General features: G+C 38.1%; 1 protein-coding gene across 3 annotated transcripts in view; it reads left to right on the top strand.

The window, feature by feature from the left end:
• LOC112049548 (BCL2/adenovirus E1B 19 kDa protein-interacting protein 3) overlaps positions 1–23,053 on the top strand; it is a 45,459-nt gene extending 22,406 nt beyond the window's left edge. The window contains exons 1-7 of one of the 3 annotated variants that reach the window (XM_052890301.1): positions 1,895–2,128; positions 8,881–9,016; positions 12,801–12,882; positions 15,643–15,701; positions 16,125–16,221; positions 16,845–16,948; positions 18,591–23,053. In XM_052890301.1, the coding sequence (XP_052746261.1) occupies positions 2,089–2,128; positions 8,881–9,016; positions 12,801–12,882; positions 15,643–15,701; positions 16,125–16,221; positions 16,845–16,948; positions 18,591–18,645 (573 nt within the window). In that variant the 5' untranslated portion in view covers positions 1,895–2,088 and the 3' untranslated portion in view covers positions 18,646–23,053. Of the gene's footprint in view, positions 1–1,894; positions 2,129–8,880; positions 9,017–12,800; positions 12,883–15,642; positions 15,702–16,124; positions 16,222–16,844; positions 16,953–18,590 lie in introns of those variants that run through there. The other 2 variants (XM_052890300.1, XM_052890302.1) reach the window with 2 other exon arrangements.
• The last annotated feature ends 285 nt before the right edge of the window (positions 23,054–23,338 follow it).

The raw sequence follows: 23,338 nt of genomic DNA, 5'->3' as shown, positions 1-23,338 counted from the left end.
GAACGCGCTAATCTCAGGAACTTCTGGTCCGATTTGATAAATTCTTTCAGTGATAGATAGCCCATTTATCGAGGAAGGCTACAGGCTATACTATATTATCCTCATACTCCTACGGGAACGGGAACCACGCGGATGAAATAGGTGCGGCGTCAACTAGTCAAAAATAAAAACCATTGGACGATATTTTGTCTATTTCTCTTCTCTTGGTCATTACAGTACCGTACGTCAAGTGGACGTCACACTGGCTGACGTGTCAGTCGTATATGACTTGAGTCACGTTCCATCTGTTACGACACGGTATGACTAATCGCGTCGTAAAGATGATATGATTGATTGCTTATCGAATTGCGTTCTATGTTTCGTTAACTATTATCTATACACTTAACTGTGTGACGTATTTAACTGCCTCCCTGTATGTGGTTAGCCTAAGTAGCTTCGTAAGGTCCTGGGTTTGGATCCTGCGTGGGCATCTTTACAAGTGAGCCCTTGACTACAATCTAACCTGATGGTAAGTGATGATGCAATCTAAGATGGAATCGAACTAAGTTGTTAGGAGATGGATGAAAATCCACCTATCGGTTTCTACACTACATCGTACCGGAACGATAAATCGCTTGGCGGTGCGTCTTTGTCGGTAACTAGCCACGGCCGAAGCCTCCCACCAGCAGGCACCAGCAACAACTGGACTGGACCAATTCAGACAACCTCAATCGGGCCAGCCGGGGATCGAACCCAGGACCTCCGCCCTGACGCAGTTGTAGATCTCAATAGAGAGGTCCTGAATCAGTAGGGCAAATCTATATTAATATTATAAAGCTGAAGAGTTTGTTTTTTTGGCAGAGTTTGTTTGTTTGTTTCTTTGAATGAACGCGCTAATCTCAGGAACTACTGACGTGATTTGAAAAATCGTTTCAGTGATAGATAGCCTATTTATCGAGGAAGGCTATAGGCTATATATTATCCCCGTATTCCTACAGGAACGGGCGCCACGCGGTTTCACCCGCGTGGCGCCCGTGACTAAACTATTTAAGTTATTAATTGATTAAGAAACACGGCTAAAACTCACGTAATATTAAGTCGGAGTATGCCCGACTAGTTTCGAACCCATACGGGGCCCTTAGTCATGAGCTGGTCCTTGCATCGCGGCACGATCCAAACGAACAGTTATTTATTCCTTTAGTGACACCAAGTTTTGTTGAGTAGGGTAGGTAGGGGAGAAGAGCACATGAGTCAAAGCGAAGCTTGACCCGGTCCGCTAGTAAGATTCATCATCATCATCATTGTCAGCCGATGGACGTCCACTGCTGGACGGAGGCCTCTTGCATGGACTTCCAAACAACGGTCTCGAGCCGCCAACATCCAGCGGCTCCCTGCAACCCGCTTGATGTCTTCGCTCCACCTAGTGGGGGGTCGACCAACACTGAGCTTTCCGGTGCGGGGTCGCCATTCCAGCACCTTGGGACCCCAACGTCCATCGGCTCTTCAGCTTCACGACTCGCTGAGCTATTTCAGTGACTTTGGTTCGTCTGCGGATCTTTTCATTTCTGATTCGATCACGCAGAGAAACTCCAAGCATAGCTCGCTCCATCGCCCGCTGAGTGACTTTGAGCCTTCTAATAAGGCCCATCGTAAGATTATACAATTTTTAAAGCCCATTATGTAGGGAATTAAACATATTCATGCCTTTCCGTTTTGTATCATCTAACATCCTGTCTGTAGGTGTAAAGCCTACCACAGCTAACAACCTTGTGCGCGCCACTGACTTCTATAGCCGTGTAATTAAGATATCAATGCACTCAGTGGCCTACGTGTGTATTCTACGCAGATATCGTCGCACTTGCGCCTACGCATTCGCTTTGTTTACGTTCGAAATTTGAAAATAAACACCGAACACGCCAGTCTCGTTCGAGCGCTCGCCGCGTGCGGACGTGCTTTCGCTCCGTTCGTCTTGTTGATCGATTAAAAATATTTGTTCACGTGTAAATTGATTTCTACGCAGTTGTGGTGTAGTGATATTATTTATAAAGGCGAGAGTGCATTGTTTTGTTTACTTGTGCAGTGCCAAGGAAAAAATTAAAAAAAAAAAACATGATCGAGCCGATGAATGCTTCGGCGGTGGATGAACTCGGTAATGTGTTGTGTTTTGTTTTTTGTTTTTGGTGTTGACATGTTTAATATAAACACGCAATGTTAGGACGCGTTCGCACTCTGGATTTTGTGTTGGTGTTACAAAATTGGTGTTAGTTTTACGCCTGCCATACGTGTAAGCTTATGGGACCGATTACTTATTTCTGGTATAGAAATAGACAAATGGCGAAGTTTTCCCATTGCTATTTCTTTCGTACCAACACAATGGGGATGATGACTAGGTTTGAATATATTGATTTTTATGATACATTCGGGTAAATAGGATCAATGTTAACTAATTTATACATAAAAAGCAAAGATTGACTGGATATTTGCAAAATAAATAAGATTATAAAATTTCAAAATCTGTTAAAAATCTTTTATCGTAATTAGATGAAAATTCATACAATTTTAGCTTTCTTACATTAAATGTGACATTTTTAAATATGTGAACTATAAACATAAACGCAGAAATAACAAAGATATTAGTAATTTTGTTTAAGCGACCATACAAATCTAACGATCATTAATTGCCTACGACGTCATTAGTTCGTACCATTTTGTATGGGGCGTTTTCCAGGGATCCGCACCAGCGCCGCAAGTCTGACCCTTTAAATCCCTGTAGCTCGGAAAGTAATGATCGCAGATACCCTGTTACTTTTACAAAATTGCTTTACTATTAGCATACTCTTAATTTATATACAATTTAAAAAACTGTCATCGAAGGAGGTTTCCCATTGCCATTTCTTTCGTACCAACACAATGAAAGAGATAGCTGTCGTATATGCTGATAATGGTTGATATTTGTCTCTATACGAGTTAAGTCGTTGTTTGTATGTTAAGCCTAATGGACAAGTTTACTGTCATACCTGCAGTGCGTTTAGGCCTAGTTCGGACTATTTTAGCATTTTAGTCGAGTAGCATACCTCCTACTTGTTACCGCCCAAAAATCGTTCGTACTCGACTAAAAGTAGTAGTCCGAACAAGGCATTTGGCATGTGGGTAGTGAAAAAAATATTGAAACCATACTCATAAGTCATAACCATGTTTATATTACAGCATTTCTTGATGAGTATTGTTTACCAAAAAACAAATTAAAAATGAGGGTAAAAATCACTAGTAATTTTACACTTAATAATTATAATTAATTTGGACTTAAATTAATGAAAATAGATATAGTTAATATATTTTACATAACATAACATAAACAAACAATACAAAATTTAAAATAAATGAGTTATGAAATGACATGCGTTTTCTACCTTCATTTCTAATTTCTTTGTTGGTAAACAGTACTCATCAAGAAAGGGTTTATTTTTTTTTTATTTTTTTTATTCTTTACAAGTTAGCCCTTGACTACAATCTTACCTGATAGTAAGTGATGATGCAGTCTAAGATGGAAGCGGGCTAACTTGTTAGGAGGAGGATGAAAATCCACACCCCTTTCGGTTTCTACACGGCATCGTACCGGAACGCTAAATCGCTTGGCGATACGTCTTTGTCGGTAGGGTGGTAACTAGCCACGGCCGAAGCCTCCCACCAGTCAGACCTGGACAAATTAAGAAAATCTCAATCTGCCCAGCCGGGGATCGAACCCAGGACCTCCGTCTTGTAAATCCACCGCGCATACCACTGCGCCACGGAGGCCGTCAAATATTTTGGCTGAAATATAAATATTTTTTGAATAAGAATACAATAAGGAACTTAAGCTAACTTATCCTAATAACTATACAAACCATGCCCACGTGGAATGGTGGCAAGAATACTGGCTGCAATATTTTTTTCACTGCCCACATCGCTAAGCGCGCTGCTGACTTAACTTGATCGTGTGTAGCTGGCGTAATATAAACACACGACATTAAGACGCGTGCGCACTGTGAACTTTGTGATTCCAATGTTGGTGTCACACTGTAAACTGGTGTTAACTTCAGTTTATAATATACTAGAAGACGCTTCGCTTTTTTAACCCACGCAGGTCCCGTTACCGTGGGAATTTACCATAAAGTATTATGACCAACGACACTCAAATTACGTGACTTTCTATTGGTGAAAGAATTTTCAAAATCGGTGCAGTAGGTCTCGAGATTCCCCCTAATACAATGCCACAAACTTTACCCCTCCATAATCTTTATTTAAAAATGCGAAAGGTCATCACGAAATTTCGAAACCGTCTGACGTAGAAAGATGAGATTTGGCAGGGAGGTAGTTTATATTTAGTAGACATCCGCTAAGAACGGATTTAGCAACAGGGCCGGATTAAGGAAGACATCCGCTAAGAACGGATTTAGCAACAGGGCCGGATTAAGGAGATCTAACGGCGTGCGCTAGTATATGAGTATAGTATAGACTAGCGGACGCCAGCGACTTCGTCCGCGTGGAAATCAATGTAAACTTTCAAGCTCTATTTTACTACTTAAGGGGTTGAATTTTAAAAATTTCATATTTCGTATTTTTTATGATTTATGAACAAATTTCTAAAACCTATAACCTTCTCCGTATTATGGTCTTAAACCGTGCTGAGTTTCATTTGAATTCATTCAGTAGTTTCAGCGTGATTTCCGGTCACGGGCAGACTGGAAGACAGACAAAAATCGAAAATAATATTTTTGGCTTTAGTATCGATTATTTAATCCACATCAATAAAATTTTTCAAAATATTTTCAATGTACATAATTTAACTTGTTACAGTTTTATTATAAGTATAGATAGATAGATATAGATAAAAGGTCAATGGTAGTAAACCTTTTAGCCGCGTAGTCAATGTGCGTGGGCCCTAAGGTTGGCATTTAATAGAAACCTGCTCGATTATTTATAGATAAGGTACGCGACTACTATGTCTCCACTACATCTAGAAACTACGTAACACGTATGTTAACTAGATCAAGATGTTCTGTCGACCGACGTTTTAGTCGTATATTGTTACCGTAAATAACCTACATTTTTCACAAATCCCGCGGGAATTATAGATTTTTTGGGGTAAAATTTAACCTATTCGTTTGTCTAAGGTAAAGTCTATCTCCATTTTAAATTTCAGCCAAATCTGTTCAGTTTTTCTAACCCATTCGGAGAGAACACCTCAGTGCGTATGTTATCCTGGTACTTTCGTGTCATCATTAGATTAATTAAATACTGATTGAGGTTAATTAACGATGGTGCATTTGTTAGTGTTTGTGGTTGTTAACAGAGGGGTCCTCGGTTCGATTCCCATATCTCATAAACAGCGAAATCCGTTCAGTTTTTCTATAGACCCATTCGGAACGAACACCTCACTGCGTATGTTATCCTGGTACTTTTGGTGTCATCGTTTTAATTAAATACTAATTGAGGTTAATTAACGATGGTGCAGTTGTTAGTGTTTGTGGTTGTCAACAGAGGGGTCCTCGGTTCGATTCCCATATCTCATAAACAACGAAATCCGTTCAGTTTTTGTAACGACCCATTCGGATCGAACACCTGTATATGTTTTCCTGGTATTTGAGTGTCATCATTGGTTTAATTAAATACTGATTGAGGTTAATGGGGATGATGACTAGGTTTGAATATATTTTTTTATGATGCATTTGGGTAAATAAGGTCAATGTTAACTAATTTATCCATAAAAAGCAAAGATTGTCTGGATATTTGCAAAACAAATAAGATTATAAAATTTCAAAATCTATTAATTTCTTTTTATCGTAATTAGATGAAAATTCATACAGTTTTAGCTTCCTTAAAATAAATGTGCCATTCTTCAATAAAGAAGCTATAAACATAAACGCACAAATAACAAAGATATTAGCGATTTAGTTTGAACGCCCATACAAATCTAACGATCAGCGAGCCAACGACGTCACTTATTCGTGCCATTTTGTATGGAGCGTTTTTCAGGGATCCGCGGCAGCGCCGCAAATCTGACCCTTTAAATCCCTGTAGCTCCGAAAGTAATGATCGCAGATACCCTGTTACTTTTACAAAATTGCTTTACTATTAGCATACTCTTAATTTATATACAATTAAAAAAAACTCTCATCATCCCTATTATCGATGATCTGTGGTGCAGTTGTTACTTGTTAGTGCTGGGGTCCTCGGTTCGATTCCCATATCTTATAAACAACAAAATTCGTCCAGTTTTTCTAACCACCCATTCAGAGGGTCACCGCCTCACCGCGTATGTTATCCTGGTACTTCCGGGTCATCATCGTTTCAATTAAATACTAATTGAGGTTAATTATCGATGATCTGTGGTGCAGTTGTTACTGGTTAGTTGTAAGCGGGTTACGAGCCGTGATAGCCCAGTGGATATGACCTCTGCCTCCGATTCCGGAGGGCGTAGGGTCGAATCCGGTCCGAGCAAGCACCTTCAACTTTTCAGTTGAAGAAATTAAATATCACGTGTCTAAAACGATGAAAGAAAACATCGTAAAGAAACCTGCACACCAGAGAATTTTCTTCATTCTCTGCGTGTGTGAAGTCTGCCAATCCGCATTGGGCCAGCGTGGTGGACTATTGGCCTAACCCCTCTCATTCTGAGAGGAGACTCGCGCTCAGCAGTGAGCCGAATATGGGTTGATGATGACGATAATGATGGTACATTCAACGTTCTGCGTTCCTCATTCGTCATTATAATCACAATGCACCAACTAATTGAGATTTTATCAAATTGTGTCAAGCTAATGATTCGTAAACAAATGGAAACATCAATTACTTAGACTGAGAGCCCGCTATACCCAGACTTCTTTTTAGGAGACTGGGAATTTATCTATGCTTCTACCATAGGGCCATAATTACCGTCGAACTGTACACACTACCTACCAATTACTTATTAGTTGTTAGTACATCTGGTAGTAGTACTTCACCGGGTGAGCTGTCATAAGCCTAGCTCTACTACATCTTCAACTAGATATAAACCAGGGAAGCACGAGTCAACATAAGCTATACTTCGGTATCCTCACCAGTTAGAAAGTACCAGGGTACCATAACAAGGTGAGAGTAACACAACACACTCGCTAGGAACATTTCCAACAATGTAAGCCTCATAAAGCGCTTGCACAGCATTGCTGCTTGGCAGCAGAAAGCTCTGTCATAAATAACTCTGCTACTAACAATTTACCTATATAACGTATCCGTTATGATATTACAATCGCGAAACACCCACCTACCACTTGTTAGTTGGTAGTACATCCGGTAGTAGTACTTTACCGGTCGAGCTATGTAACCTAGCCTAGAGCTACTACTTCTCAACTAGATAGAAAAGTACCAGGGAACCATGAGTCAAGATAAACTATACTACGATATCTTCATTAGATAGAAAGTACCAGGGTACCATAACAAAGTGAGAGTAACATCACACACTCGCTACATTTCCAACAATGAAAGTCTCTTAAAAGCGCTTGCACAGCATTGCTGCTTGGCAGCAAAAATCTCTGTCATAAATAGCTCTGCTACTAAAAACAATTTACCTATTTAACGTATCCGTTATGATTACAATCGCGAAACACCCACCTACCACTTATTAGTTGTTGGTACATCCGGTAGCTACACGGCTACAATCTCACGCGATCGAGTTCGAGATCATACCATTTGACTTGAATACTCTATAATTGATATAATGTTGCAGGCCTAGCATGCGTTGACGATGCTATCAAGCAAGTCAATTATCATAATTATCGGCTGGTTGTTTTGACTGGTGACAGAAGGACTGGCTTATTTTGCGCAAAGGGTCAGCCTGGCTGTCCAGCAAATGCAGCCAGTATTCTTGCCACCATTCCACGTGGGCATGATTTGTATAGTTGTTAGGATAAGTTAGCTTAAGTCCATAATGCTTTTCAATAAAAAAAATATCAAACGAAATTATGCAAATTATTCTTTACTAGCTGACGCCGCGCGGTTTCACCCGCGTGGTTCCTGTTCCCGTAGGAATACGGGGATAATATATAGCCTATAGCCTTCCTCGATAAATGGGCTATTTAACACTAAAAGAATTTTTCAAATCGGACCAGTAGTTCCTGAGATTAGCGCCTTCAAACAAACAAACTCTTCAGCTTTATAATATTAGTATAGATGACCCGTCCCATCCAGCGGCTTCCTGCAACCCGCTTGATGTCCTCGCTCCACCTAGTGGCGGGTCGACCAACACTGCGCTTACCGGTGCGGGGTCACCATTCCAGCACTTTGGGACTCCCCACTAGGTGGACCGAGGACATCAAGCGTTTTGTTTGGAAGTCCACGCAAGAGGCCTATAACCAGCAGTGGACGTCCATCGGCTGTTAATGATGAATCATCATCATTGTCAACCCATATTCGCACACTGCTGAGCTTGAGTCTCCTCTCAGGATGAGAGGGGTCAGGCCAATAGTCCACCACGCTGGCCCAATGTGGATTGGCAGACTTCATTCACACACGCAGAGAATTGAGAAAATTCTCAGGTTTCCTCACGATGTTTTTCCTTCACCATTTGAGACACGCGATATTAAATTTCTTAAAATGCACATAACTGAAAAGTTAGAGGTGCATGCCCCGGTCCGGATTCGAACACACACCCTTCGGAATCGAAGGCAGAGGTCATATCCACTGGGCTATCACTGCTTACGGCCAGTTTCTTCATCGCTAGTAACAGTCAAAGTAACGTCATAAATCAAAAGTGACGGTCTTATTCACTGAAAAATAAAGTCTTCTTTACTACTTTTACTGTTACTTTAGCTTCACATGACGAAACTGGCTGTGATTGATGAATATGTTAGATGTATTAATGAAGTAAACTTCACATCTTTCCAGAATCATGGGTGGAGCTGAACTCTGGCGGCGTGTTGGGCGGGGCGGAGAATGAGTACATCCGACTGCTGCGGGAGGCGCAGCGAGAGAGCAGGGACTCCTCCGTGAGGCACTCCCGCGCGTCCAGCATCAAGGGCAGGTGAGATGTGGTCACTCTTAGTCGTGGATGCTGCTTAACTGGTCTCTTAAAGTTGTGGATATCGCTTAACTGGTCTCCTTGAGACGTGGAAGCTTCTTAACTGGTCCCCTAGAGTCGTTAGTGCTGCTTATGTAGTCATACACTACCCAAACGCTGCTCAATTGTATGTGCGAAAAATGAGTATAGGTGTTGCGGGAGGTCCAATATGAGAGCATGTTGAGTGCCTCCTCCGTGAGGCACTCCCGCACGTCCAGCATCAAGGGCAGGTGAGATGTGGTCACTCTTAGTCGTTGATGCTATTTACCTGGTCCCTTAGTGTCGTTAATGCTTGGGCGGGTGAGATATTGGATAGAAGCAGGCGTTACTTTGCGGAAGTTCATCATGAATGTATAATAATTTATTTATTTTGCTATCATCCGCGAAAAGCCGACAAAATACTCTCTACGTACGTTTTAGACTTTGTAAATGCACGTTGTAGAGCAGTGATTCCCAAAAAAAAAAAAAAAAAGTGGTCTATATCGACCCCTAAGGGTCTATGACAACCTGCAAGGGGTCTACGTCAGCGAAAAAAAATTTGGGGGTCCATGAAATGAAAATAGTACCTATTTACTTACATTTTTTTTTTATTTTAATTCTTTACAAGTTAGCCCTTGACTACAATCTCACCTGATGGTAAGTGATGATGCAGACTAAGATGGAAGCGGGCTAACTTGTTAGGAGGAGGATCAAAATCCACACCCCTTTCGGTTTCTACACGACATCGTACCGGAACGCTAAATCGCTTGGCCGGTACGTCTATGCCGATAGGGTGGTAACTAGCACGGCGGCAGCCTCCCACCAGCCAGACCTGGACCAATTAAGAAAATCTCAATCGGCCCAACCGGGGATCGAACCCAGGACCTCCGTCTAGTAAATCCACCGCGCATGCCACTGCGCCACGGAGGCCGTCAAAAAAGGTTCGAAAGAAATACTCTCTACGTACGTGTCAGACTTTGCAAATGCACGTTGTAGAGTCGACATCTATTGAGGATTTGACGCGTGTGTATATATATATATTTTTTAATGTTTGTTTAATTACCGATACCTTGGTAACACGGCACCAATATGTGTACATTGTACATGTGAAATAACCTCAACCTTGGCCATTTTATAATGTTTCTTGGCGACATGAAAATATCGATTTCGTCGACCCGTCGGCTCGTATTATAATATCTTTTATCGCAAGGTCTTATCGTAATCCAATAATAATATTAAAATCGTTTTGTGCGTGCCTTTGTTGGCTATTTACAAGATTTAGGTACGGGTTTTTTTTTATATAGTAGGTAAAAATTGACCAGAACGGACCAGGCAGGTAGCCTGATGGTATTTGTAAGTAAAATCTTTTTAACGAAAAAAAAACATCTTATGTGCTACCTTCTGATCACTTTGAAGGCGGTGCCGAGCCAGTGACGTATTAATTAAATCCGTTTCTGAAAGAACCACGGGAAAGAATTGTCTTTAAGTCCTATTTATGATTTAATCGGTCTTAGTTAATGGATCACTGTGTTGGCACCGCCTTCAAAGTGATAGAAGGCACATGCGATGTTATTTTTCGCTTTTTAGTTTATTTTTGTGATTTTAAAGTCGGTTCAATGTTTTTGTTAAAAAGATTTTATTTTTCTATTTTTAGTGTGTCCTAGCATTTAATTTTCATAAAAATCGGTTCAGTAATTTTGTGTTCAAATAAAACAACCAAATGGCCCGCACTTTAATTACGGGCGATTTTGTTATTTTTATTTAAAGACAAAATTACTGAACCGATTTTCATGAAAATTAACTTTAATTACGAAATTATGCGATAACTAACATATAAAATTTTATTTCCTGATAATTAAGTATTAACTTTTACTTGGATTAATAACAATCAAATTAAATTTAAATTCGGTAATTTCAAGAAGCTTTAATTTACATTACTATTTAAACATCATGTTTGTCCGTTTGTATTTGACAGCCTCCATGGTGCAGTAGTATGCGCGGTGCATTTACAAAACGGAGGTCCTGGGTTCGATCCCCGGCTGGGCCGATTGGTCTCAGATTTTCTTAATTGGTCCAGTCTCGCTGGTGGGAGTCTTCGGTCGTGGCTAGTTATCACCCTACCGACAAAGTAGTACCGCCAAGCGATTTAGCGTTCCGGTACGATGACGTGTAGAAACCGAGATGGGTGTTGATTGTCATCCTCCTCCTAACAAGTTAGCCCGCTTCCATCTTAGATTGCATCATCACTTACCACCAGGTGAGATTGTAGTCAAGGGCTAACTTGTAAAGAATAAAAAAAAAATCTACTACCGGTTTGTAGTTTACTCTCAGATCAGATATTTCCACTGTGACTACTACAAGTTTTCTAGATATTAGATAGCGCGTCTAGTGGAACCGGTTACGATCTAGACATGCATGTGAATCACGTCATTACTAATAACACTAGCGGACGCCCGCGACTTCGTCCGCCCTCGTTAATCCGGCCATATCGCATAATATGTTTTAAGAGTGTGCAATAATATTACTGAGACGGGCAGCGTGACGTCAGGAATGTGTATTCAGCAATGAAAATCTTCGTATAGTTCCAACAAAGTGTATTATCACCAACAAAGATCGCGCTCGACTGGCTACCAGACGACAAAATAATTACCGACTATAACTCAAACAGTTTTACAATTCAAAATGGTTTCTGTATCTTACAACTACTTTTTAATTATACAGTTTTACGGCTTAGTCTAACATTATGAAATTAATATCATTATAATATTTAAATTAATTATAAAATGTAAATAGTTTACTTTAATCTGAGTTTAAATAATAAAGCTAAAGATCTGAATCTTTAGGTTTAGTCAAATCAGTATCTAATAAACGAAAAACTGTAATCATGACATTGAAGAATTATTATCAGCTAATAACAGACAATGTTTATAATAACATATGGATAGTTTAGTATATTTATAGTTTGTTAGATGGAACTCGTAGGCCCTCGTAACAATATGTAATTTGGTGGTTACAAATGGTTCTGGATCTCAGATTCTGGAAAAGTTAGGAGCCTGATATTTGGGTAAATGATATTTCAAAGTGTTAGCTTCGTTATGACTATACAAAATACACAATTTGTAAAACTTTTCTCGATCGTTTAAAAATACATACATGTTTTGCTCACATTTTGCTTTCAATCTCAGGAAAAGCAAACTTATTTTCTTAAATTTTTGTTTTGTATAGAAAATTAGGTATATATCTTGAACATGGTCATTTTGTTTTTCATTATGTTGTTTAATTTACTTGCAATTAGGTAAAAATGGTTTTGGCGCTCACGTCATAAAATTTGCGTCACTCACGTGAAAGTCATAATTCGGCGTCTCGCTTGCGCTTCGAATTTTATCCATATCGTACCGACACGCTGCGCGCTCCTAACTGACCTCTTGATATGTGTAAACTACCTCCCTGCCAAATTTCTTGAAATAGATTTTACTCTGGCTACATACACATAGGCTACTTTTTTCATCCCGACAAATCCATGGTTTTGCGAGATTTGCGGAAAAATTATGGTTATGTTAGTTTGAATGTTTGTTACTCTTTCACATCGTGACTACTGAACCGAATTAGTTGAAATTTGGAATTGAGATAGATTATAGTCTGGATTAACACATATGCTAGTTTTTATTTCGGAAAAATTACATATTTATTCATTTTTCGCGAATAACACCGCAGTTTGCAATGAAGATTATTAATTCATTATTAATTCAAGCTTTTCTTGTTTTTTCAGTCCAAAATCCCCACCAAATAGTCCAAACCTGGAGCCGTCCACTGAAGATGAACTGAAGGGTGTCTACATCAACTGCTGGAGGGTGAGGATCAACTTTTTATTTTATACTTTTTTTTATATTCTTCACAATCCCTTGACTAAAATCTCACCTGATGGTAAGTGATGATGCAGTCTAAGATAGAAGCGGGCTAACTTGTTCGGAAGAGGATGAAAATCCACACCCCTTTCGGTTTCTACACGGCATCGTACCGGAACGTCTTTGCCGGTAGGGTGGTAACTAGCCACGGCCGAAGCCTCCCACCGGCCAGATCTGGACAAATTAAAAAAATCTCAATCTGTCCAGCCGGGTTTCGAACCCAGGACCTCCGTCTTGTAAATCCACCGCGCATACCACTGCGCCACGGAGGCCGTCAAAAAACTTACATACTTTGTAGTAGACGAGATAAGTAGAGGTGAAAATCATCATCATCATTATCAACCCATATCTGGCTCACTGCTGAGCACGAGTCTCCTCTCAGAATGAGAGAGGTTAGGCCAATAGTCCACCACGCTGGCCCAATGCGGATTGGCAGACTTCACACACGCAGAGAATTAAGAAAATTCTCTGGTATGCAGGTTTCCTCACGATGTTTTTCCTTCACCTTTGCCTGTTGTAAATATTTTCTATCATTTATTTCTTATCTATACTTAATATTATAAAGCTGAAGAGTTTGTTTGTTTGAACGCGCTAATCTCAGTTACTACTTTTGAAAAATTCTTTCAGTGTTAGATAGCCCATTTATCGAGGAAGGCTGTAGGCTATATTTTATCCCAGTATTCCTATGGGAACGGAAACCATGCGGGTGAAACCGCGCGGCGTCTGCTATAGCTTGGCAACTTCGTTCGTAACACTCCCGATGTGCGCGGGGCGGGGGGCGTGTAGCGATGAATGAAAAACCCACGAATGATGCACGTCACTTAGCTCACGCACGATTTCACACCCGCGCAGTCTTTCCCCCCGTCGCCCGCATATCATGGGAGTATTGCCAGACTATAGTACCATTAAATAACAGATGAGGTATATATTTTTTATGTCATATTATAATTAGTATTGTTGTAATTATTTCTAATTAATTCAATTATCTTGTCTTGTCTTTTCCGCGATGTTGGCTTCAATTGTTTTATTTTGCGTGATTATTAATTTGTTTGTTTATTTGGCGGCGTCTCAAAATTAGTTATTTACTAGCCCTCATCGCGTAGTTTTCACCTGTGTAGTTCCTGTGAGAATACGGCAATAAAATATATATAACACTAGCTGACGCCACGCGGTTTCACCCGCGTGGTTCCCATTCCCGTAGGAAATCGGGGATAATATATAGCCTATAGCCTTCCTCGATAAATGAGCTATCTAACACTGAAAGAATTTTTCAAATCGGACCAGTAGTTCCTGAGATTAGCGCGTTCAATCAAACAAACTCTTTTAGCTTTATAATATTAGTATACACTCGTAAATAACGTGGCTTTCCAGTGGTAAAAGAATTTCCACAATCGGTTCAGTAGATTAAGTAGATCCAGAGATTACCCCTACAATACCATAAACTTTACCTCTTTATAATATCAGTATAGTGTAGGAAATAGTAGACCGACATGACGTCGCTCAATCTCGTGTTGGACTTATTTACGTAAAGAGTAGGGAGTTAGAGAGGAGTAGCGATCAGTTGGCGGGGACGACTTGCGATTGTCGTACGGTCGGCTTCAGTATGCTCGTGGCGTTCGAGCCGTCCACATCTCTTGTTGTGTAATTCTTTATGGGTTACTTGGGATAGGCGGGGAGAGTGACTTGAGTGGAAAAGGGGAGTGTTTGTTAACAGTCAAAGGATCCTTTAACCCTACACACAACGTTCACAAGTGCGTGACTTCACTCAAGGTCATTCTCTGCCATTCTAGGGTCTTATTTTGGTGATACTTTGATTTATTATTTAAGTTGTCCTGACAAATGTTGTGAACCTTTGTTCAACATTGATTTTTTTTTATTTTTATAACCCACTTCTGAGTCTGCTAAAATAGACTATTAAATAGTGGATTTTTTTGTTATTCAGTATGCTGAAATTAAAATTACAAAAGCAATTCGTATAATATAGCAAAAACTCTTAAATGTTGATAAATAATAATAGGTATTATGATTAATTAATTCTGAATTTTAATTATAATTCATTACGATTATTATTATATAACGGATGCGATGAATCATGTTTTGTTTATGCCGATTGCTATATATAGTAATGAAGTTTGTGATATACTGAGGAGATTTGATACCAGTTTATGCTGAGAATGAATGATTGACGTTAAAAATTGCGGCGGCGGTGCGTTTGCGGTGCGTATGCGGTGCGTATGCGGTGTTATGTACACGAAGCTTTACAGGAGTCAGTGATGGACTAACCCCTTCGGGGGCCCCGGGCGGTAGAGTTGAATGCCCCCCCTCCCCCTCGTTAATATTTCTTTTTCTAGTACTTTTTAACAGAATTAAAAACTGTTTCCAAAATTTTTTTTTAAAGGTATAAGAAGATGTTTTATTATATGTATAAACTAGTAGAAAAAGTATAAGTAATTAACGTAAATTAGAATTTTTATAAAATTATAAAAAAAAAGTAAATTTGAAATATTATAAAAAATATTTGAATCTTGATTTGGTGTATGGGCAGTCTGCGTCGAAAAACGTAAAGTTTTCTTGGGGGGCCCCCCAGACTCGAGGCAAGCCCCTTCCGCTTGGTAGGTCTGCTAGAGACAGGAATTCTTGTCCAGTTGTGGACGTTTGTCAGTTGGTGATGAACTGTTTAATACATGTTTTTCTTTTTTTTTTCAGGACGACTCGAACGACTGGGTGTGGGAATGGAGCAGCAGGCCCGACCAGCTGCCACCCAAGTAAGTGTGATATGTGTATATCATTATAAACCTCAGACCAATTAGAAAAGGACCAGTAGCGCACCCAGATTTACGAACAACATTGTCTGTCATTTTCTGAGGAAAAAGAGCTTAGCTTACATTGCCTACGACGTCATTATTTCGTGCCATTTTGTATGGAGCGTTTTTGTCAGGGATCCGCGGCAGCGCCGCAAATCTGACCCTTTAAATCCCTGTAGCTCCGAAAGTAATGATCGCAGATACCCTGTTACTTTTACAAATTTGCTTTACTATTAGCATACTCTTAATTTATATACAATTTAAAAACCTGTCATCATCCCTATTCCTCTGAGCACGCTATAGGTGTCCAAGGAGACTGCAACAGCGTCACCGGGGGAGTGGAATATGGATTAACGAATAATAATATGCGTTTCGTATCTCCAGGGACTGGCGTTTCAAACACCCCCAGAGCGCTAGGGGCCCGCCCTCCGCCACCTCCTCCATCGAAGTGTTGGAGCAACTAGCGCCTGCCATGCAGCAGGTCAGTAACGACGTGTCTCAATGTTTTTCACCACTAATTCACTTGTTTTTTACCACAGATTAAAAAATAATAGGCAGTCTTCACCACTCTGCTTGTAAAGACTCATTCTGGATCATTCTTTATTCTGTGTCTTTCACATTCATTAATTTGTACAAAAACAAATAATAAGACTTTTACTGTCTTATGCCTAACACTACAACTTTTACAACTTTTTGATCGTTATATCTCAAAAACGGTGGCTCGTAGAAAAAAGAAATGATAAATTTTTTGTAGATAATTTTATGATCTACAATTTTGTCTAAGATATTTTTATGATAAAATTTACCGTTTTGCTGAAAATCGCGAAAAACTAATTTTTTTTTGACCTATGACCTTGTATAAAAATTTTTCCTTACAGGGGAAAGATGGGGAACTTTCAAATTTTGTTTTTAATGATATTTTGAACAATCTTACCGATTTTCAGCTTGGTGGGAATTTGGGTAACTTTACTCTTATTTTTTGGTTTAATTTGACCGGACTATTAGGTTCGTAGCTCTGTAATTGATGGGTGATTCTATGAATTATTAATACTGATAGCCAGCATCTGATGACCTGATGGTGTATGTATATTGTATATATTACAGAGCCACTGTCTGTCCGTGCGCCGCAGCTGCTTGTTCAGTCGCGGGGCCATCGCCGCGGTGCTGGTCACCAACATCGTGTCGCTGCTGCTGGGCGCTGGCATCGGGTGAGTGCTGAGTATCAGGCGTTCATAGCAATGCAGGATATTTGCTCCTATAAGTACCAGGCGATCATAGCAGCGTAGATGTCGACTGTACCATTGACAAGTACCAGGCGTGGATAGAAATGCAGGATATTTGCTTTTTAAGGTTCATCTAAATCAAGGGTCAAGTACCAGGCGCATATAACAATGCAGGATGTATACTCCTTATGTCTGACCCTATGTCAAGTAACAAGCGATCATAACAGCAGGTTGTCGATTGTACCATTGTACCAGGCGTTCAGAGAAATGTAGGATATTTGCTCCTTAAGATTCATTCATGTATAAGGTTCAAGTACTAGGCGTACATAGCAATGCAGGATGTATACTCCTTATGTATGACCCCTATGTCAAGGTACCAGGCGATCATAGCAGCATCCTATGCTGCTATGATCGCCTGGTACCACTGTACCTGTACCTGTACACTGTACCTGTACACCTGTACCTGTACACTGTACCTGTACTGTGTCCACTGTACCATTGATTAAGTACCCGGCGTTCATAGCAATGCAGGATGTTTGCTCCTTAAGATTCATCTAAATCATGTACAAGGTTCAAGTACCAGGCGTACATAGCAATGCAGGATGTATACTCCTTATGTCTGACCCTATGTCAAGTACTAGGGCGTTCATAGCAGCATAGGATGTCGACCACAGATATATGAGGTAACTAGAGTGTCAATTCTTTGTATTGAAACCAGCGTAACCAGGGGCGTGGCCTAAATGGCTGTTTAATATTTAGTGAAAAATGAAATATGTCACCGTTACTTTAGAGTTGAATATTATTTATTCCTTTTGTCACAGAACAAAACAAGATTGCTAGTACATGCGCGGACACGCTTGCGATGTTCCGCACACCTATATAGCTAAAAAGCGTTAGCTTATAGCGTTGTCTGTTCTGTGATGTCGACTGTACTATAGACAAGTACCAGGCGTTCATAGAAATATTTAAGCCTTAAGATTCATTCATGTATAAGGTTCAAGTACTAGGCGTACATAGCAATGCAGGATGTCTACCCCTATTTCAAGTACCAGGCGTTCATAGCAATGCAGGATATTTGTTCCTTAAGATTCACATATTTCATGTAGACCAGAGGTTCCCGAACTTTCTTCCTCCACTTTTTGTGTCACGCTGACGTAGACCCCAGTGGAGATCCACTTTGGGAAACAAAGATGTAGACAGTAAAAAATTAAGATCAAAAGTTGACCCGACAGTTATTACCCGACTGCGTAAGAAGGAGAGTAATGTTTTTGCTATTGTTGTAAGCCGTGACCTGAGTGCTTAGTGGGAGTTTTCAATGTTTTCACGCTGTGACTATCGCGTAAACGTAAACGCGAATTTATATGAAATTAAAACAGTTGTGCAGCAGTGCCACTAGACGGCGCTGTTTCAAATCCTTAGAAATTAGCGTTTACAGTTACGCGATCGTCACAGTAACAAACAGCTGGTGAGCTCCAGGGTAGCGATGATAGCTATAGCGTTAGCGATAGCGATATCGAATTTCGTTCCATCTGGGTGTCCCTTGACAAGTTTTTTTTAATAAATAGTTATGTTAACAAATAAATTATTTCTTTCTATCTGTCTAACTAATAAATTCTTTTTTTTTCAGAGTGTGGCTAAGTAAGAAAGGTATGCTACCGCCCAGACTCATCATCTTGAACTAGTGTGAAGACTGAGATGGATCTTAGGATAGTGGGCGTTTACCTTTACATTGCCATAGAGTTAACAAAGTTCCTGTTTTTTGCATTTTTACACGCTTTTATTCCATTTTCAAATATTATAAGCATTATTTTATCCCATTTTTTTAGTTAGTACATTTCGTAGATTGTCTATCTTAATTTTTATTATTATGTTTGTATCTGGAAAGTTCTACTAATTAGTTATTTTTTTTATTTTCAATAGTTTTGTAAAATTAGAGACCCTTTGCTGTCTTTTTACTTGAAAAAAAAAAAACAAACATATGTGTTACTTCTATACTTTTGTAACTCTATGGCAATGAAGGTGATCGCTAATAATACGTGTCGAGTTGAGTCCAAAAGAATGGGAATGTTGTTACAATATTGCAATGAAAAAGCCGTTTTTTTTCTCTTTTGCTTGTTTTAATTTTTTATTGTTAAAATGAAAAACTATTTCAAAAGTTTTTGGTCAGAAAATAATATTTTTTTACGTTGGCACCATTGATGTTGCGGTATAAGCAAAGATTTTTGTCGTAGATTAGGCATTTATTGTAAAAATTATGATTTTAATGCATGAAATCTTCGATTTTTACAATACTATTAGATTTTTTGCCTTGGGTAATCAGTAGAAAAGGAAATTATACATACACAAAGTGCTTTTAAAATATGTCTGTCATTAAATATGTTGCTAAAAAATAGTATCTACGATTAAAATCTTTGTAGCAAAGTGGTTGAATAGACATTGCAGAACTAATATAACATTATTATATTATAAATATCAAATTATAATTATATCATTGTCGTAAAAAATGATTCATTAATAAAAAAAAGTTGCAAAAAAAATCATGAAAAAAAAAATTGCAATAGAATATCACTTTTGACCAGTGCAACTAAATGCAATGTCTATTCTAAAATCGTTGTATACTCTATGGATGGAGCTCGAATTTTTGGGAAGATTTAAAATATTTTTTTGTTGAATAAAAAAATGTAATGTTTTTGACTGAAGTACCATAAAGCCATAATATTCTTTTTTTTTGTATTTCGACTTTGTGTGGATAAGAATTGCGAATTTAATTTCTACCAAAAGACGGTAGAAATTTGGGCATTGTAGTAGAATTCGGTAGATTTCATTTGCTTAGCTCGTAATGTGATAAGAATTATTTATAGATTAAAAAAACTTATTGTGTAGTTTTTAGAGCTATAGCACATTATAGCCACCCGGCATCCGTCTAGCACCACCTTTGACAATGTTTTTTTTTTTTTAGTAAATGGGAGGTATAAAAATATCCGCCGTAGATAGGAGATTCACAGGACCGATGAAAGTCTCAAACGCTAACAAAGGAACATTATCATTGGCATATCATCAAATATATTGATTTTGATTTAATATATTATTATCTAAGTGTAATATATCTTCTACTTCTCTTTTTATGTGTACACCCGTCTTTATGCATTATTCCTTGTATTTATTTTCTCTTTTTTCGATTGGTTGTCTGGAAGAGATCGCTCATTAGCGATAAGGCCGCCAATTGTACATTAGTTTTTAAGTTAATTTCTTGTCTGTTATTATTATTTTTGGTGTACAATAAAGTATATTTCATTTCATTCATTCATTCATTGGCTATATGGATATATTAGTGGACGCCCCCGACTTCGTCCGCCCTTATTTTTATTTATTTATTTATGATAGCCTGGTTATTTATTTATTACTGTTATTATATATGCATATATATATATATATATATATATATATATATATATCCATCTACATAATGGTCTTCCTTTTCTTCTCTTGTTATATCTTGGGCACCAAGCATTAATTTCTGTAGACCACCTGTTGTCCTTCCTTCGCATTATATGTCCTGCCCAATTCCATTTATTTTTCATGGCCATGGTTATTGCGTCTTTTGTTTGAAGTTTCCTTTTGATTTCTTCTTTTGTATATTTATCTAAAAGACGAATATTTAATATTGCTCTTTCCATTTTCGTCCGCCCTTAGACCTCTTTAATTCGGCCCTATCGCAAACTCCGTTCTTAACGGATAACTTGCTAACTATAGAACTACCTCCCTGTCAAATATCAGCTTTAACCGTCAAGCTGTTTTTGAGTATTCGCGTTGAATGACCTTTCGTATTTATTTAATAAGATGGAGGCGACGCGATGCAGTTCGGTTGCAGTGTGGCTCTAATGAGTTGTGACTTTACGTGTTTTTTGGTAGAAATTAAATGACTGTATCGACATTTCAGACTGTTGTCGCTTCGGCATGTGTCGTGTAGTAAAAGTGATAAAAAATTTTCAAAAAAAAAAATATCAATTGTATTTTAAAATAATTATTACCTAGTAATATTTTGTATTTTCTTACTATAAAAATACTTTTCATGCTATGTGTATTGTTTTTATTGATTCTGTTTGTTATTGGTATAAACAACCTAGAGCTAGACAATTAGAAAAAAATCCACTATATAAATATACTCAGAGGCACAATTTATCTGCCCACTTTACTATAGGTACTTGCGTCATATTTAAGTGGGCGGATAATTATGCCTCTAAGTATATACATATATATAAAATAAAAAGCATTAATATATCATCAAATTATAGAATATCCGAATTAGATCCAACTTCACCCATCTATAATGTTTAATGTTTTAATTTTTTTTTAATATATTGTGAATAGGTTGACTAAACATTCTTCGCTTGGCATTGATATTAAAATACTTTAAATGCATTAGACACATGGGTGAAGGTCTTTTCAATTTAAAAAAAAAACCGCCTTGCAGGTACCATAGGCAATAACAAAGAGTATCAGGAAAAATTATTACATTTCTTATTATAATAAAAAGCTCCTAGTCTTAAGTGATTCGAAGATACAGTTAAGTTCATGTTTTTAATATTTAAATGAAAAAGGTTTTAGAAGAAAATATATTACAGACTTCATATAGAGTACTTGCAAATATTATTTTCTTTTGTTATGTATTAAATTCTACAATAATCATATTTTTACACAAAAATACAAAGTTAATTTTCATTTATTTTCTATTAATTGTAAAAATAATTGACATTAAAACATCAATGTGGCAGTAGAAGGAAACTTGTAAACCTGCCCTCCGAGATTCACCATAGACAACACAATTTTTTTTTTTCAAGAAAAAATCTTTATAATTTTGTTTTATAATTTCTTCTAGAACATTGTAGTATAGTATAATATATATTTATTTACGTTTAAGCGGATTTTAGAAAGTGAAATAATAATCTAAATAAAACATAATATTTATAAACATACGGTTAACATAATAACTAATTTTATATTTATTATAAAGCCGCGTACAGACTGGTTAATGTATTGTCTCTGAAAAAAAAATATCATTCTGAAATTAGGAATTTTTAATTATGCATAAATATAATTTATCTAATAATGGTAGAAACATTCTATGAAGTTTTCACTTGATAACTGTTTTCCTTTGTTAAAGGCCCTACTCACACATCTGCCGCAGGGGCAATCTAGGGTGTAGGAGTGGGGATGACCCTTAATTGCATCCTTAATTGTGATGTGTGTAGGCATGCCGGGGCAATTTGGGAGGATGGCCCTGCGGCAGGGCGGCAGGGGCGCGAGACTATCCTTGATCCCTAAGTCGTCCCTGCCGTCGGTGCGTGTGTAGCGCGATTGGGGCAATTTCTCAGTCAGTTTGCCAGCAGCTGTCACACGGAGTGCACGTACAAACAGCGTAGAATCAAATGTGTACTTTTATAATATTCATGTGGCATAACTCACTTCTTTTCTGTAGCCATTTCTTCACCCAGTATCTTCTTTTCCTTTTTTTTGAGGTAGCACCACAGAAAGCGCCAAGGCTACTCCAATCTTTTGAGTGGTCGATAATATGGGTGCCATTCTCAATACGTGTGCTCAGCTCGGCTTATTCTGGAACACTGCACGGCAGGCAAGTGTGTAGAGATACTCCCGATATCGCCACAACCGCCGTGCACCCTAGATTGCCCCTGCGGCAGATGTGTGAGTAGGACCCTTTACTTTATTTTCTTTTAACTAGTCATAAAAGCTAAGTGGCTTTTATGACTATACTTTTATACTTCTGTCTGTATCTGTAGTAACTATGACTTGTATTTGTAGTTTTACTGAGATTTGGTTTTTATTGCATAATTAGGTTCAAGATTTTAAAATTATTTTTAAAGTGAAACTTTTTTATGGCCAAGGTCGCATAGTTTCATTTGCAAAGAAAATAAAAAAAAACACAGTCTTTATGCGGTATAACAAAAACAAATACATATTAATTATATTATATGTATATTAGTTAAAGTTGTATATGTTAAATTGGATTCCTCCAGATAATGCTATTTAGTGCGTGCACTGTATAATAAAAAAAAAATATCAATATGAAAATTTGTGTAATTTTATTTCCCTCTTTTTAGTTTATATTGATTTCCTCTTAACTATAGGTTTAGGTATGGTTTGACGTTAAGGAAGATTATTTATAGGGAAATGGTTGAATGGAACTATTGGAGAGGGAATCAAGGCGAACATAATTTTATCTGTACTTTAAAAAAACTGTGGCAGGCCTTGTACCGAATCGTAAATTTATGGTGGCAGGCCTTGTACCGAATCGTAAATTTATGGTGGCAGGTCATTAATATAATCGGTACTGAAGCTAAAATACTATTTTTTTGT

This window comes from Bicyclus anynana, chromosome 27, assembly GCF_947172395.1.
Source record: "Bicyclus anynana chromosome 27, ilBicAnyn1.1, whole genome shotgun sequence".
In the NCBI taxonomy this organism is placed as follows: domain Eukaryota; kingdom Metazoa; phylum Arthropoda; class Insecta; order Lepidoptera; family Nymphalidae; genus Bicyclus; species Bicyclus anynana.
The sequence above is the reverse complement of the archived record's forward strand: the minus strand, read 5'-3'. Positions and strand labels throughout refer to the sequence as shown.